The sequence below is a fragment of the Nanorana parkeri genome, unplaced genomic scaffold (genome assembly GCF_000935625.1).
Source record: "Nanorana parkeri isolate BGI_ZX_2015 unplaced genomic scaffold, ASM93562v1 scaffold885, whole genome shotgun sequence".
NCBI classification, from domain to species: Eukaryota; Metazoa; Chordata; class Amphibia; order Anura; family Dicroglossidae; genus Nanorana; species Nanorana parkeri.
Window position 1 is genome coordinate 465,249 of NW_017307153.1, and position 16,471 is coordinate 481,719.

Sequence of the window (16,471 nt, forward strand, 5' to 3'; positions counted from 1 at the left end):
GTCACGGCTCTCTGCCGTGACAGGGGGAGGGGCTGGATTCCCCTCTCCGATCTGCCAGCGCTGACTGGCGGAACGGACGGGGGAGGGGGCGGGTACAGCTGGCTCTGCCTCTAGATAGGCAGAGCCAGCTGTCACTCACGCAGCTGGGCGGATCTCGACGTCTATGTCGGGATCCGCTCCGGCGTCTCAGTATACCGCGAGCTGTAGCTCACGGTATACTGAGCTTAGGGTAACGGGAGGGCGCTAGTTTGTGTCCTCCCGTTACCCTAAGGAGAACTATGGGGAAAAACACTGACCCCATAGTTCTCCTTCAAAAATATTGAAGAAGATTATATATATATTTGGAGAAAGCTAAGGAGTGTTAAGATCTCTATCACATGAATATACACAATTCCATTAGTAGGAAGTTACAAAAAGAAAAAAAAAACCCAATATAAAGCTTAGGGAGGGTGGGGGTAGGAGTGCAACTGCCTTTGCTTACCCAGGAGGGGAATTAATAAGTCATCTTAGTGTTCATATACAACTATCAAATTACAAATAAGCCTGCAGATATACAAGAAATACGAATGGTAAAACATGTCCCACTTTGGCTTGAAAGCGGAGTTAGGGAACGTCGGTTATCATGGGTGGTGGTGTGTGTGGGGGGGGGAATTTCTTTAAAATTATTAAGCAGGTTGCAAGTACCAAGACCAAAGACTCACCTTCTGAGCAGCGTCTTTCTTTTTCTTATCCTCTTTCTTCCTTTTCTTGTCTTCCATTAACTGTTCTTCCCTTTCTTGCTCCTTCTCTCTAAATAGGAAAAACAAATGGCCTTTTTAATGAACAGTCTTCAGCGAGTCACCAAATTCTTCAGCATCATTTACATTACATCTGTGTGAAAAAACACCTTGCAGACATTGAATCCTCTGAGGAATGTTACATAGAAAACCCTTCAAAACAGACTATCTGCAGAAAGTAGCTAAAAGTGATTATCTGGCCTAAAACACTTACCAACTGGCAACAGGCCTGAGGCCTAAAAGTAGCTGTTTTTAATCTTCAAATTATTCTCTGTGGAAGCCCTTAGATCATAAGAACAGGATGTACATGACCACTGTCAAATCAACCAAATGTCAGAGCTTCTACTGCCCACTTACGTTGTGGTATTTGACAATTCAGTGATTGGGGCAGAGGTTAGCATCAGGCGGAGAAGGGGCTCAATCTTAATTTGGGCAGAAGTTGAGGCGCGGCATGTACAGACTGGGCCTAGGATGTATTGACCTACACAGGGAATAATTTAAAGACTAACATAGGTACATTTAAGCACCACAAGATGTTTGCACTTCCGCACTGCTCTTACCCTAGAAACACTTTAAACATAGTCAAGTGCACTTTCAGAGCAACAACAAAAAAGCTCTGGTGGAAGAAACATGTTATACTTCCCCTTTCCCAGCACTTCCAGGGAACTTCCCGGTACTCCAGGAAATGTGTTGAATGTAAAAAATCTTCAGTCTGGCTTTGCTCTGCAACAGAGCAAATTCCTAGAAAACTAGAACTTTAACACTATCTGCCTTAACAAAGAGTTAAAAGGAGAACTATGGGTTCAGGGCTTTTCCCCATACTTCTCCTAAGGGTCACATGAGAACACAAACTGGGTCAGGGAGAACGCTAAAGCTCAGTATACCGCGAGCTACAGCTCGCGGTATACTGAGACGCCGCAGCCGGGACGGATCCCGACAATACTGTCTGGATCCACCCAGCTGCGGGATTGACAGCTGGCTCTGCCTATCCAGAGGCAGAGCCAGCTGTGCCCGCCCCCTCCCCTGTCCGTTTCACCAGTCAGCGCTGGAGGATCGGAGCGGGGAGTGGGGGAATCCCTGCAGGGAGCCGTGACAGTCAGGGATAGATCGAGAACTGAGCGAGCGACGGTATGTGTTCGCTCACTTCCCGATCTACTAAGCCGACCTGTGACAGTCTCATTGTCGCAGGTCGGCTAGAACTATGAGGCTGAGTGAAAATCCTCTGAGGCATTGTGTGTTAATGAGGGGAAGTTCAGTCTGACCCTACAGTTTCACACTCATACTGCTCAGAGTAGCTTGGAATGTACACAAACGCCTTCAGCAAAGAACCAGCTAAAAGGTAAGACATATATTTTTAATAATATATTTTTGGTATGCAGTGTAAATGGGAACACAGAACAAAAACATATTGGGACTTTCACAAATGTAACTGCAAAAGTGTAACTACAATTTAAGCTCTTTTTACTTCCATAAAACCTACCAAGATGACCCCCTTGTATAATGTTAAGAAGGGTGGTGTGGCATTTACCATTAATAATGTTGTACTGTGCTAGTAGATCTAAGTATCAGTTGTAAACTCGATTTGAATACTGTCTTTACTAATAATTTAAAAAATCTAGAAGCATTGTATGTTATTGAGAAGAGAACTCATAGGGGGAAATGTATCAAAACTGGTGCAAACAAATCTGGAGCAGTTGCCCATAGTAACCAATCAGCTTCTCTCTTCACTCTGTTCAGTTAAGCTTTGAAAATGAAACATAAAAGCGGATTGGTTGTCATGCACAGCATGTTTGATAAATTCCTCTCAATTTTTTTGTATGGGGACAGACTCCCTTTCAAATTCAGAATAGCTTGCAGTGCAGTGCATAGAGACCTTTTTCAAAGAATCATCTCAGGCTACATTCACATTAGGCGTGATTAGATGTGTTTGAAAAACCTTTCTTATATATAGAAAAGCTTTTATATTAGATGTATATATAAACATATACTGTATATGCATCTAATGCTTTCCAATGGTTCAATTCACACATTGCATTTAGATGCTTTTATCTAGGAATCACTTTTAACCGCACCAAAATGCAGGTAAACACGATTTGACGGTAGGATTCGGTACCAGGTGCATCTAAACGCATAAGCATAAATACAGCATCTTGCCTGGCAGATATAGCACAAAAACGCATGTGTGAATGTAGCCTAAAAAGTAAGAAACATTTCTAGATTTAGACCAAATTAGCACATCTATAAAAGCAGTATTGGTTTTGTTAAGATTTACTACAGTCTGCTGTCTATTCACATAAATGTAAGGTTATAGGATGCAATTACAGGTCAGGTAACAAGCAGAGCAGAACACATTTCAAGGGTCAAATTATATTTGGATGAGGGACCAGTGTTCTAATGTTCATAGAGGACTATACAGTCTACTCTGATCACAGTTCAGAGTTTCTAGACTTAGGGTCACTTTACAACTGTGTAACAAATTAAAATTAGACTTGATTACATAATCATGGCTGGAATCTCATTACTAACTTACTACTGTACTAAATTTCCCGGTACTCGATACCGAATACCAATACTGGCATCCCGAGGTAGCACGGTAGCCTGTCTTCTATTAAATACACACTGGCTCCATCGCGACTCTGTGAGGCAGCCTGGCTTCCTGACCAATCAGGAAGCCGGGCGGCAAGTCATGACCTGCCGCCTGGCTTCCTGATTGGTCAGGTAGCCAGGCTGCCTCGCAGTGTCGCTAGGCAGCGGGCTTCCTAGTTTCCCGATTCGCCGGGAAGCTGGCTTCATGCTCCCTCGCAGCACTGCTGGTCAGAGGGAATCTTCCTCTGACCGGAGGTTCTGGTTTTGGGGTATCGGAGCATTTGCTCAGTATGGGCATGGATACCGATACCAGTATCGATATTAGTGCCTCCCTACTTTACATGCTATAGTCTGAAGCTGGTTTCTGAACAAAAAGAACAAGGCCTTTTTACCAAATATAAAAAAATACAACAGAATAATGCAGCTAATTTTTATCTAGGCCAAGGTTCTTTTAGTAATTAAGGACATAATAAAGATTAAATATGGACATTAGTTTTAAGACAATTTTGTAAACACAGCTTACAATTTAGTCTCACACAATTTATCAGTCAAATACTTGTCCTCTTGGTTTGCACATTAGCAGGTCATATCACTGGATTACCAGTTTCTCTTATCTCCATTCTTACAGATCCTGCTGCACAGGGCAGATTACACAGGCACAACCGCACCCAACCCAAATGTCTCTGCCAGACAGAATGCCGGAGCATCCCCACTTCATCGGAATTCACCAAGCAAAACCACCAACATACCAAAAAAGATTACATTCCAAAGTACCTCAGGCAAACAGACAATCACTATAGCCTTAGTTCCAGAGAGTTTGAACATCTGTACTTATGCAACATGAAAGACAAATATTATGGGGGGGAAATTTATCAAAACTGGAGCAGACAAAATCTGGAGCAGCTTTTACCTTTCATTTTCAAATCTTAACTGAAAAAACTAGAGAGAAAAGCTGATCTTCTTTCCTGTCCTTTTCAGCCTTCTCTCCAGCGCTGCTGCAGGTCTCCGATCCAGCGCTGACTCCTTTGTCCTTGCTGGCATCTCCTGTCCCACTGTGTCTGCATGCGGGTGCACGCGCCCATATACTTACCTTGTGTCTCGTCTCCCGGCCGAAAATGTGAACTGCGCATGCGCCCACCCCAAGATGCTTTGCAGCCACATATCGGATATAACCTAAATATCCACCTGGTAAAAACTTAGAGAGCGTGTGACCGAAGACCATGTGGCAGCCTTGCAAATCCGGGAAACAGTTGCCTGATATCAAAAAGCCCTGGAAGCATTCACTTATCTAGAAGAGTGAGTTTTAACAGGAAAGGGCAGAACCAGATTCTTAAGATGATAAGCTTGATCATCTGACTAAGCCAGGGGTGCCCATAAGGTCGATCGCGATCTAACCGGCGAATCGCAAAGCTATCGCTAGTAGATCGCGGGTCGACTCCCTGTCCCGCGCTCCGTTTACCCGAATATGTCGGACGCTAGAGCATCCAACACATTCGGCTCTCCCCTCATGTCTGCATCCATCAGTAGTACTTGCCGCACGTAGCGTAGGTCGTGCCGTCTCTTCCGTGAGACACTTGCTCCGCCCCCTTGGTCCGCCCCTCAGTCTTCTTCACTGTCCATAGCCTCCAGCAATCGTGACACTGGCAGCTCCTCCCTCCTCCTCCCTCTCAGCACATTCGGCTCTCCCCTCCTGTCTGCATCCGTCAGTAGTACTTGCCGCGCCGTCTCTTCCATGAGACACTTGCAACGCCCCCTTGGTCCGCCCCTCGGTCTCCTCTGTCTTCTTCAGTGTCCTTAGCCTCCAGCAATCGTGACACTGGCAGCTCCTCCCTCTCAGCATTTGACTGGCCCCTCCCCGCCTGCAGCTTTGGACACTCCTCCCAGTCTGCACGTTGGAACCACACCTGAAGAGCCAGAAGCAGGTAGGTCATTGGCTTGAGTGGGAGCTGAACGTGGCACACTAGTGCCTGCGTTCTGGTTCAGTGCAATCTTCAAAAATGCTGCAAGCACTTATTTTACACTGAACCGGAACGCAGGCACTAATGTGCCACGCGTTCAGGTGAGGGCGATTGCAATACGGGCGGGGGGCATGGCTATGGTGACCTTGACTTCAATGCACCGCCGCACCCTGAACGCAGATCATGCCTGAATCAAAGAATGCAATGTTTTAGGACGGTGTTTAGGGTTTGTTCGCACGAGTTACAGTACGTTCCAGCACAGTTAGCTGGAACGCACTGTATCGCATGGTAAACCCCTCCCCCGCGTTCTGGGCTGGGAGGGGCCGTGGCGGTAAAGTGAAGTCACCAGAACGCGTAAACCACAATGCCTGCATTCTGGTCCAGTGCGATCGGGAAAAAATAGTGCATGCAGCATTTTTTCCGATCGCACTGGACCAGAACGCAGGGATTTTTGTGCCGCGTTCTGGTGCAGGCGAAGGAAGGATGGCATGGCTGGTGTGCCATTGACTTCAAAACGCAGGAGGGAGTTTACTATGCGATACAGTACATTCCAGCAGCTAACCGTGCTGGAACGCACTGTGCTCTGGGGTACATCTGTATTGTGCTGGGGTGCATCTGTATTGTGCTCTGACATCTGTATTGTACACTGGGGTACATCTGTATTGTGCTCCAACATCTGGATTGTGCTCTGACATCTGTATTGTACACTGGGGTACATCTGTATTGTGCTCTGACATCTGTATTGTACACTGGGGTACATCTGGATTGTGCTCTGGGGTACATCTGGATTGTGCTCTGGCGGACATCCGGATTGTGCTCTGGCGGACATCCGGATTGTGCTCTGGCGGACATCCGGATTGTGCTCTGGCGGACATCCGGATTGTGCTCTGGCGGACATCCGGATTGTGCTCTGGCGGACATCCGGATTGTGCTCTGGCGGACATCCGGATTGTGCTCTGGCGGACATCCGGATTGTGCTCTGGCGGACATCCGGATTGTGCTCTGGCGGACATCCGGATTGTGCTCTGGCGGACATCCGGATTGTGCTCTGGCGGACATCCGGATTGTGCTCTGGCGGACATCCGGATTGTGCTCTGGCGGACATCCGGATTGTGCTCTGGCGGACATCCGGATTGTGCTCTGGCAGACATCTGGATTGTGCTCTGGCAGACATCTGGATTCTGAATTTATTAAAGCAAAAAACTAAAATATCACATGTAGTTAAGTATTCAGACCCTTTGCAGTGGTCTCAGTAACAAATTTAATGTGCTTGTTTATTAAATAAAGTTGTTGTTTTCGTTGGTAGATCTCATTGGGTTCGTCCTTTGAAAAGTAGATCTCAATACAAAAAAAAAGTGTGGGCACCCCTGGTCCAAGCCATCACAACGTGGTGGAACATGAGACTGGTTCTGTTTATGGGGCCCATCAAGAATGACAAAATCTGAGTTTTAGAGCAGAGAGTTAGAAGCTTCTTTTAAAGGAAGAAAAACTCTAGCTGTATTCAGGAGCAGACCCAGCTATTTCAAGCTATGTATTGGTTGCCATGCTGACATCCGAAGGAGCAGGATTCATCTGAACCTTTTCAAGTCTGGACTGTAAGCATCACTTTGTTGGTCATTGTGCATGGTGACTGTTCCCTCAATAGGAGGTTGCTCAGATATTAAATTATAGAAATAATGTGGGATTGTAGCAAGGCCAGCAGAGGAATACTACTTGCTAAACACTCCGGGTGCCTGCTGAAAAGATGAGGCCATGCAAGTAAGCATCATTGATATCTACAGAGGCCAGAAGGTCTCCCAGATCAAGCAAAGAAAACAACTAAGGAGATTATTGAAACTACCAAAATTAGGTTAAGAACTGTCCAACGCATTAATAAAAGCTGGAGGGACAGTGGTAAACCATCATGGAAGAAATGTGGTTGAAAAAAAAATCTTGAATGATTGTGATTAGAGATCACTTAAACGTTTGGTGAAACCAAATAAAAAAAACTACAGTAGAACTCAAGGCTATGTTTAATAGTGAAAGTAAAAGCATTCCCACATGCACAATGCAAAGAAAACTCAAGGGATTGAGACTAACCAGCTGCGTAGCCTTATGAACCACTCATCAGTGAAGCTAATTGCAAAAAAAAGGCTTCAATTTGCTAGGGAGCATAAAGATTGGACTCTGGAGCAATGGAAACGGGCGCATCAGGGTAAGAAGAGAGGCGGATAAAGTGATGCTCCCATCATGCCTAGTGCCAACCATACAAGCCTGTGGGGGGGCAGTGTTATGATCTGGGGGTGCTTCAGTTGGTCATGTCTAGGTTCAGCAACATTATGTCCATAAAAATAAACAAGGTCAGCTGCCTACCTGAATATACTGTGAAACAAAATCTGCTGGAGAATAGTCACACAACTGTATTCGGACCCGCACCCCTCCCCCCCATCCAGACACTGTTTTCACGGTACACACAGAGTGCCCTTGTTACACTGTACCTTTTGTTTCTTTTCTACCTGAATATACTGAATGACCAGGTTTTTCCAATCTAATTATTTTTTCTTACTGGGTGGAAAATTGTGAAAAAAAGTGTTTCAGGGAGCATGAGACATTATTTTGGATTGGCCACTACAGAGTGCAGACCTTAACCCCATTGAGAATCTTTGGGACGTGCTGGAGAAGACTTTATGCAGTGCTCCAACTCTCCCATCATTGTTACAAGAACGTTGTGCCATTGAATAAGCTTATCAAATGACGCCGTGGCAAATGCGTGCCGAAATTAAATCTAAAGGCAGTTCAAGAAAATATTAGAGTGTGTGACTTTTCTTTGGCCGGGCAGTGCATGTTGATTCAACAAACTGACATTTCATTAGGAGTTCTTTTTCTTGAAAGAAATTCTCATAGTGGGTAGTTTGTTGTATATAAATAGCACAAATCCAGACATCCCACGGTGTTTTGCTCTACTTTTCTGAACCCCCCTCAAAAAACAAACTGCCACAAATATAAGAACTGGTCCTGGACAGGTTTTGTTTAGTGTATTGGTCCTAATTTAATGATTTCAATAGGATTTTCACATAAATGTAACGGCTCAACTTTATTCACATATGAAATAAATATATTGGAGCTGTTTTTCCTGCCAAAGAGTTTGTATTGTTGGCAACACTGAGATCCATACAGTTCTGTGAAACACCACAGCCATATAGCCGACCAGATTTGTCTCTTATCGTTAGGCACTAAGTCGGTCAACTCCCTGCCCTAACCTTGGATTGGAAAATGAATGGGTAGCGGCAGACTGATAAATTCATCCTCTCTGCCGAATCCTCTTTTCAGCATCTAGCAAATCATCATCGCAGCAAATAAAGATGGCGAACTCTCCGAACCTGGAAGACCACCAGGGGAAGAAGGAGGCAAAAACTAGCGGAGTGCTGACCTCACAGAGCTGTAGTTGGATGGCTTTGCCAGGTAAGTCTGCCATAATGTCTAAATACGTGTACATTATGGCAAACCGCTTCTGGGGGCCCACAATTATTAATTCAGTCTGGCAGTTTAGGTTTGCTGTAAGTAATAAATCCATAGCTAAAATGTAAAAATTGCTTTGGTTCACAAGGAGTACCCAAGTGTGAGAGCTGAAGAGGTTGAGAACTGAAAAGATAGCATTATACAGCATTAATCTGCATTACTTCCTGGTAAATTAATAAAATACTATATAAAAAAAAAAAACTCTACCTGCACATAACCTATTTTACACAGCCCATGAACCTGCACTGGTTGAGAAGCAATCACATATGCATCCTAAACTGTATAATCACACTATGGTAATGTAAGAAGGGACTTAGGTTAATAGTTTAACTTTGAGCACCAGGCCAGCAGTTATATAAACTAAACAAATTTGAGTTTCTATATCTGTAACTTATGCCCCCTAACCTATATCCCCACTCCTAACCGCCAAAAAACAATTTTAACCTTTGTCCTCATTCACACCTAGGTGTTGCAGGAACGCACATTGCTGTGACGCCTGTTCCCGCACGTTTGCAGACTCTTGTTTCCTGCGTTTGTTGTGCATTCCCATGGACCCCCTTTGGGAAAATGGTATAGGTTACAAACTTTGCAACACGCGTTCCGCGTCTTTTTCAGTGCGAGTTCACACATGCACAAACGCATGTTCTGCGTGTTTTTGTGAATGCACATCTATGCACACACTTTTGCAGCGGTTTGCGTGCGATCACGGAATGCGATTGTGTGAATGGGGCCTACACAAGAAAAATACAATTTTTTTACTCATCTAAAATTCCATTCTCTGATGTTTACTGAAGTGTTCTGTCTGAAAATACTGCTGCCTACACAAAAATTGGACACTAGGTTGTAAAACCAAAGAAAGGGGACAGTTTTACATGGCAGCTATGCCCCATAACTGCTATAGAGCTGCAGTTGTAGCAAGCAGTACTAACAATATACATTTCAACCTATTCAAAGTAACACACAGACTGAAAAAATAACACCCAAGAAATATGGGAACTGTGTGAATGTCGGAGAAAAACTTTTTTTTAGGGAGAATATGAAAAACGATTTTCTCGATCGTTCAGCAAGGTACTGTACTGTAGAAAGACTGCTTCAGTGCACAAGCATTGTATACAGATTGACAGATCCATTAAGACATGGAAAGCCCCCAAACAGTGTGTTCTCTTCAAAGGGAAGCTGTGCCATGGCTTTCTTAGAGGACTGGTCACCCAAGCAAACATTTCATTCCGTGGAATCTGCACATGAGGACCGAGGTAACAGTGGTGAAGAACACTAGGTGGTTCTTCATTTAAAGAGGAAGTGATGTAGAAGTAGTATGATGTAGCGGAAGCTTTGAGGCATGGTTAGTCTGTGGTGTGATATCTGGGATTTTTCTTTTGCGATTTCTGTGCTTTCTAACACAATATCATAGATTCCTATAGCATCATGTTTGATGCTCATCTTCATCCAGCTCTAGAAAATGTGGGATCTAATGGTCCAGTGGAAGAATAGGGTATTGTCAGAGATTTTCCAAAGTGCACTTTTACACCCTGTACCATGAATTGTGCACTTACCACCAGAAGTCTTTTAATTATGTCCACACGTGAATGTCAAATTTTGATGCCTAGCTGGAGATCTTTTGCCCCAGAACCAATATGAGGAAACTTGGTTCCCCTTTGAGCCTTTTTCCTAGCACATTGTAAATTCTTTTTAACTGCGTCTCATGTTAACAAGAGGAAACAGGTCAAATGATGTGAATGTGAAGCGTTGCAATTAATACACAGCTTTGACATATGTACTATACGGTCAGATGTCCATTTAAACTTTACTACTAAGTGTTGCTAAGCAGCCGGAGTTTTGAAACCGCAGATGAGCCTAAATTTGAGTACAGTGCTGTTTCTCAGTGAGTTTCCTTATTGTATTAGGTGATAATGTGTGCAGTATTATCCAGGTGCAGTCAGAAATATGGAGGAGTAACTCAGACAGTATCCTATGCTGTGCAGTGTGAACTGCAAACAGATGTAACAGAGCTTCTGGTTTATGGCCTTCTACTGTTAACATTTTAGGTAAAGCTTTGTTTAAATAGGCAAGATGTCTGCTAAACGTCAATCACTGCTCAGTGGGTGTTACTGCAGTGAAGTGCTAGCTCCTCCTGCATCTTCCCACAGGCTAGTGCAAAGCAGGATGAAATGGTGAAGGATGGTCATGGGGCCATTTTCTCGCTTTCCATTTTAAAAGGTAGAAAATGTTAAAATAAGGGAAGAAAGCTGTACAACATGCAAGGGAGTTCTGATTTAAGAGCTCTAATAATAGCAGTCAGTAACTTGTTTTATTTTCTGGTCCTATTTTTCATAATTAGGCCAACTAGTTTTACTTGTTGTGGGACCTTGCAACTCATATGAAAAGAAAAAAGGATGGATATTCTGGAAGGGAGTACACCTTTCATAATTTTGAGTCCCAAGTCCATTAGCAAAGAAAAAACTCTGGCCAAAGTTTTTATAAACCCTTGCTGTGGGGCTACGCTATTAACTTTAATGCAAAAAATATCGTTAGGCACATTCTATATTGCCACCAGAAACTCTTAGAATGTCTTTCGAAATCTCGAACAGAGTTCTTGAATGAAAACCCCATTTGCTGTTCGAATTTTGCTTGAGAAAAATTTCCATCATAAAACCTTTGATCTTTATTTGAACACTACAGTTGAAAAATCGATTTTCATTTGAGGCTGGGTTCACAGCAAATGCATTGAGACTGCCAATTTAAGTATGTGATGTACCCAGCAGTAATAGTCCTTCAGGATTTGTATACAAGTGTTGCCAACCGTAGTGAACCGACTTTCTCACAATCCAATGGAATATTTGTCACTTTGTAAATAGCAACCAAGCACACACTGCCATTGTCCTCATTACAAGTAACCACATGTCAACAAACACTGGCTTGATGCATATATGTGCCGAAGTAAGCCTTTAAAATAAATACATAGAAAACAGAGTAAAGGGTACAGCTGGCTATTAGACAGTCAGTGGGTGGACATTAGGAGACTCTGGACATATCAGATTGCCATTTTTTATACTGCTTCCTACTTTTCCCATGTTGCACCATAATGGCAAAAAAGGGAGCTTGAATAAAAATGTTAATGCAAAGGAAATATATCGAGAAAAACAGATGGCTGCCATCATTCCTTCACCTGTAAAAGTGAAGGCTGAGAAATGGAATGGGGTTGTCCACACTCTGACTCTGAGCCAGGAAAGTTCATAATTAAAAACGTTGACATCACAAGCTTTACAAGACAACTTCTACTGGCCAAACCCCTGTTTTGCAGGTAGAGGTGCCAACTATGTGTTACCAGTGCTGGATTAGGCAAATATGTAACAAATAATATTTTAAAAAATCATTAAGGTAACAGCAATAATGCCTTACAACTGAATTTCGAGGAACAGGAGATCGGAACATTACAAAGTTCTACATAAAGCTGTAGTAAACAAAGCCTTTAAAGTGACCCTGTTGCTATGATAAAAGAATTTTAGCTCAAAGCAAGTTCAAATATTTATCTGTCTGGCGAGCGGCAAGTCAAATGATTCTATTCCAGAGCTACAGGTGCTGCTGCTACCAAACAGTTCTGGATCAATTGTTGGGTTTCCTGCTAGGTGCTAATAAAGTTTTAAAAGCAAAAAACAAGGGCTGCCATACAATCAAAAGCATGAAAAACCGGACGAAGGGGGAAGACGCTTGTCAATGATCATGAGACCACTGACAGTCAGACGAATGTGCTGGAAAAAACGTAAATAAAATAAAAATGAAAGAAACTTCAGTGCCAACAAACTACAAAGATTTTACCAATCATCAAAAAACTTTTCTGAAAGCCACACATTTACTGTTTCATTTGGATTTTATAAGATTACCAATAGTTAGTCAACATCTACCGTAACAGGTCATTGCTGTTGCAGCGTCAATAAAGTTAGCATTTTTAAGCATTGAAGTCCTGTACCACGTCTATACACAGTAGGGTGATACTACTAGGGTTTGCTCACGTGGGCAAATGAAGTAGGGGAGTCGAAGACGAAAAAAGAAAATACAGGCTGAGGAGGGGTGCAGGATGTGGACAAAATTTAAGCAAACCTGTCTTTTTGCCCTGCATATGCAAAGCCCAGTTTCCATTTAAAACAGTGTTCTCCTCTTGACCTATAAACCACAATTTCTACCCACATGGTCGACAGATGGAGTCGCATTCCATGCACCTCCAGATTTTTGTCTTCAATGACAACCAGGAGGGGAAATCCCCTGAAGGGGGTGAAGAAAAGCAATACAAACTAAACAGATTTATTGAATCTTGTTAAAGTGCATGTCAAGCCAAAAATGTGTTTTTCTACTTTTGGTGGGTGTGGAGAAAGATGAGAACGTCTAATGGGTTTGTTACTTCTATCTTAGGCTCGGTTAGGAAGGGTTTCTGCTTCAACTCATTGGTGAAGGGGAGAGACAAAGATGTGAGATATGGGGGATGCAAGAAAGAAATTGGAGATTAGACAATTAATTAGTGACATAGGAGAGGGAGCACAGTGTGAATAGAAATGATTATGCACGTAGGCTGCTGTAAGCCTGAACTGACTGCTTCTCATGCCTCCTAGCGCTGTGTTCCTTGATGATAGTCATTCTTCTGTAGCCGAGGCCTAGAAGCAGTGAAATCTCAGCTGCAGTAACAAGCTTTGTTGCTGTCAATCTTTCCTCTTGCTGCTAGGATACAGCTAACAAAACGATTTCCTACTAGTTCATAGAGCTTTCTTGACTGACTGATCCCTGATACAAACATTTTCATATTTGAAATATTTTTTTGAAAAAAAAAAAAAAAAGACATGCCCCTAAAGCTGAACTCTAGGTTTTAAAGTAGACCAAGCATTGGGTATATGATGAGATCAGAGATATGAACTTACAGGAGAAGTGTTGGGAGAGTAAAATGCACTCTTCCTAAACCTAAAACTTAGTGACATTAAAGTAAACCCCCCCTTTAAGAACTTACCTTAAATGATGCCTTTTGATCCAATCATCTTCTTTCCAGGAGTTTTCCGGAGTCCCTCCAGCGCTGGTGTTGGTCTCTGATCCAGTGCTGGCTCCTGACTCCACGCTGCTGCATTGACTTACCCTGTGTCTCTCCTCTTCTCCCGGGCCGAAGATCTGAACTTCGCGTGCACCCGCCCAATGATCCTTTGCGGCCGCCCGAGAATCTTCAGATCTTCTAAAGGGAGTGCGTGGCGGGAGCACAGGTAAGTTTAAACCTATTTGGTTCGTTTTTTTCTCAATGTTTTTGCATATACCTACTGCTTTCTAGCAGTAGATATATGCAAAAATATACGAGGCTTTAATGATCCTTTAAGAGCTGGTGTATGACACTGTGTCACAAGCCGGCTCTACAGATCGAGAGCGAAGCGATCACAAACCGCTAAAAATCGCTCAGCTCGCGGTCTTCTCCCTGCAGAGAATGGTGACTGTCAGTCACTGCATCATGCAGGGATTCCCCCCTCCCCACTATATTCCTCCAGAGCTTTTTGGAGACACAGACAGGGGAGGTGGGGGGCACAACTGGCTCTGGCTCTAGAGAGGCAGAGCCAGCTGTCAATCAGGCAGTGGATCCCGACAATATTGTTAGGATTCCTAATGGCCCTGTATACACATCTGTTAGACTGGTTGACCAATATTGAACTAGGGCTGAACTGCCAAATTCTGTGATGGAGTTAACTTCATAAAAAAGGGCTACATTAAAGAAAGGGTAATTGTTTTTCCCCAAAGTTCTCTTCAGGGTCACGGGAGGACATAAAACTTGCGTCTAGAGGCAGAGCCAGCTTTACCTGCCCGCTCCCCCGTCCGTTCCTTCAGTCAGCACTAGAGGACCGGAGCGGGGAGGGGGGGAATCCCCGCAGGGAGCCGTGACTTACAGTTACAGCTCTCTGCAGGGAGATGATCGAGAAGTGAGCAAGCAACTGTATGTAGTCGCTCACTTCCCGATCTATTGAGCTGACGTGTGACGTGTGACAGTTTCATTGTCACAAGTCGGCTTGAACCATGAGGATGATTGATTTTCACTCACCTCATAGTTCTCCTTTAAATTGATGGGGCTATGCCAACCAGACACCAATAACAAAACACATCAGACCTCCCAAGTGAAACATAGATGTATATAGAATAGTTGCAGTATAATAGTTGCAGTATAATATAATAGTATGTATATAGAATAGGTGTATCTGCTGGGCATAATAAAATATCTCCAACACCCTCAGACCCTTTGATTAGTTAGCAACACCGCCTAGAGGGGCAACAAAAAGCTGCTGCAGCAGCACCCACTTCCGCTCGAAACTTTGGAGGAATAAGAGTCATTCATGGGAGTTTGTGACTCTCATATCAAATTGGACTTACTCTGCAAGAGTTTTTCACCTTTTCAATAAAAGGATTTTTGAAATTGTTAAGCTGAATCTCTGAATGCTCTAAGTAGAAAAAAAATTCTCATCTCATTAGGGAACTACCATACTGTAAACTCTGTTACATTCCTGTCTGGCCTTAGAAACATTTATTTTAAACATTGCGAAGTGCAACAGCAGATGCTATGCACGGTGCATGTTTCCATTAAAACAATTGGAGCTTGTGCAGCTTTTAGTTGCCCGACACCGATTATCCAACTGCTGAAGTCTCTCTGTCTCTCTCTTCTACAGTGTCACGTTGCACACCAATTATAGGAGAGGAGACACACAAAAAAAGGTGAGGGCCAGAGCATTCTGATCCATCTTGTGCTATATTGTTTTTCCCAGTGCTCTCAGTCTATTGCAGAGAATATGCTTACATTATGGAATAGAACAACAAGGACCTTGTAAATGCAGTGTTACTCTGTAATTGCTCTGTGACAGGCTAGGGGAGGGCAGCCAAACTACACCGCTAACTGCAATGTATTTTAACAGAAGTTCACAGAGGACACACAGACACACAGTTAGAAAGTCTTAAGCTGGCCATACACCTATAGATAATGTGCAGATGTTCTATTATCCGATGGAAAAAGTGCAACTGATTCCTCCATCTACGCTAAACTGTGTGGATGGCGGAATCTCCCACTGGGCCAAGCTTCAGTATCTTGCTAGTCGACCCAGCAGGCTGTCAAAATACCTAAACAATCAGATTGGATGCAGGCATTGTCCAGGTGTTTTGAGAGCCAGCAAAATATTGAAGCTTGGACCAGTGGGATATTCCTCCATTCCCACAGTTTAGCGTAGAAGGATGGAATCTGTTGCACTTTTACCATCTGACCGTAGAAAATCTGCAGATAATCTATAGGTGTATGGCCAGGTACTTTCCTAAAATCAAAAAGGTGACACACTGGTTCTCTTGTACCTGGATACATATAAATTTAACACATGAAAAAGTCAATTTAAACCCAATAACAAAAATATAATATAATAATATTTTGCAGCCTACTATTCCTAAAAGGGGGGGAAATGCAGCTGTCTTCCTGGTGATGCTGCCAATAACTCTTCTTGTCCTAGCATGACAATGCGTACCGTGCTTTTCAATGCAGGAGATAGCACTGCGGGCGGGAGTCGTGTTTGGGATGCCATTGAAATGAATGGCAACACACCTCCCGTAGCAGAATTTGTCAGGCTGAATGGTAATGGCTGAGGAAACTAGCGGCGGCGGGGG

At 43.4% G+C, this 16,471-nt stretch overlaps 1 protein-coding gene across 1 annotated transcript in view; it reads right to left on the reverse strand.

The window, feature by feature from the left end:
* TNRC6B (trinucleotide repeat containing 6B) overlaps positions 1 to 16,471 on the reverse strand; it is a 132,041-nt gene that overhangs the window by 67,256 nt on the left and 48,314 nt on the right. Inside the window, exon 4 of the mRNA XM_018565764.1 lies at positions 702 to 789. Coding sequence (XP_018421266.1) covers positions 702 to 789 — 88 coding nt within the window. The remainder of the gene's footprint in view (positions 1 to 701; positions 790 to 16,471) is intronic.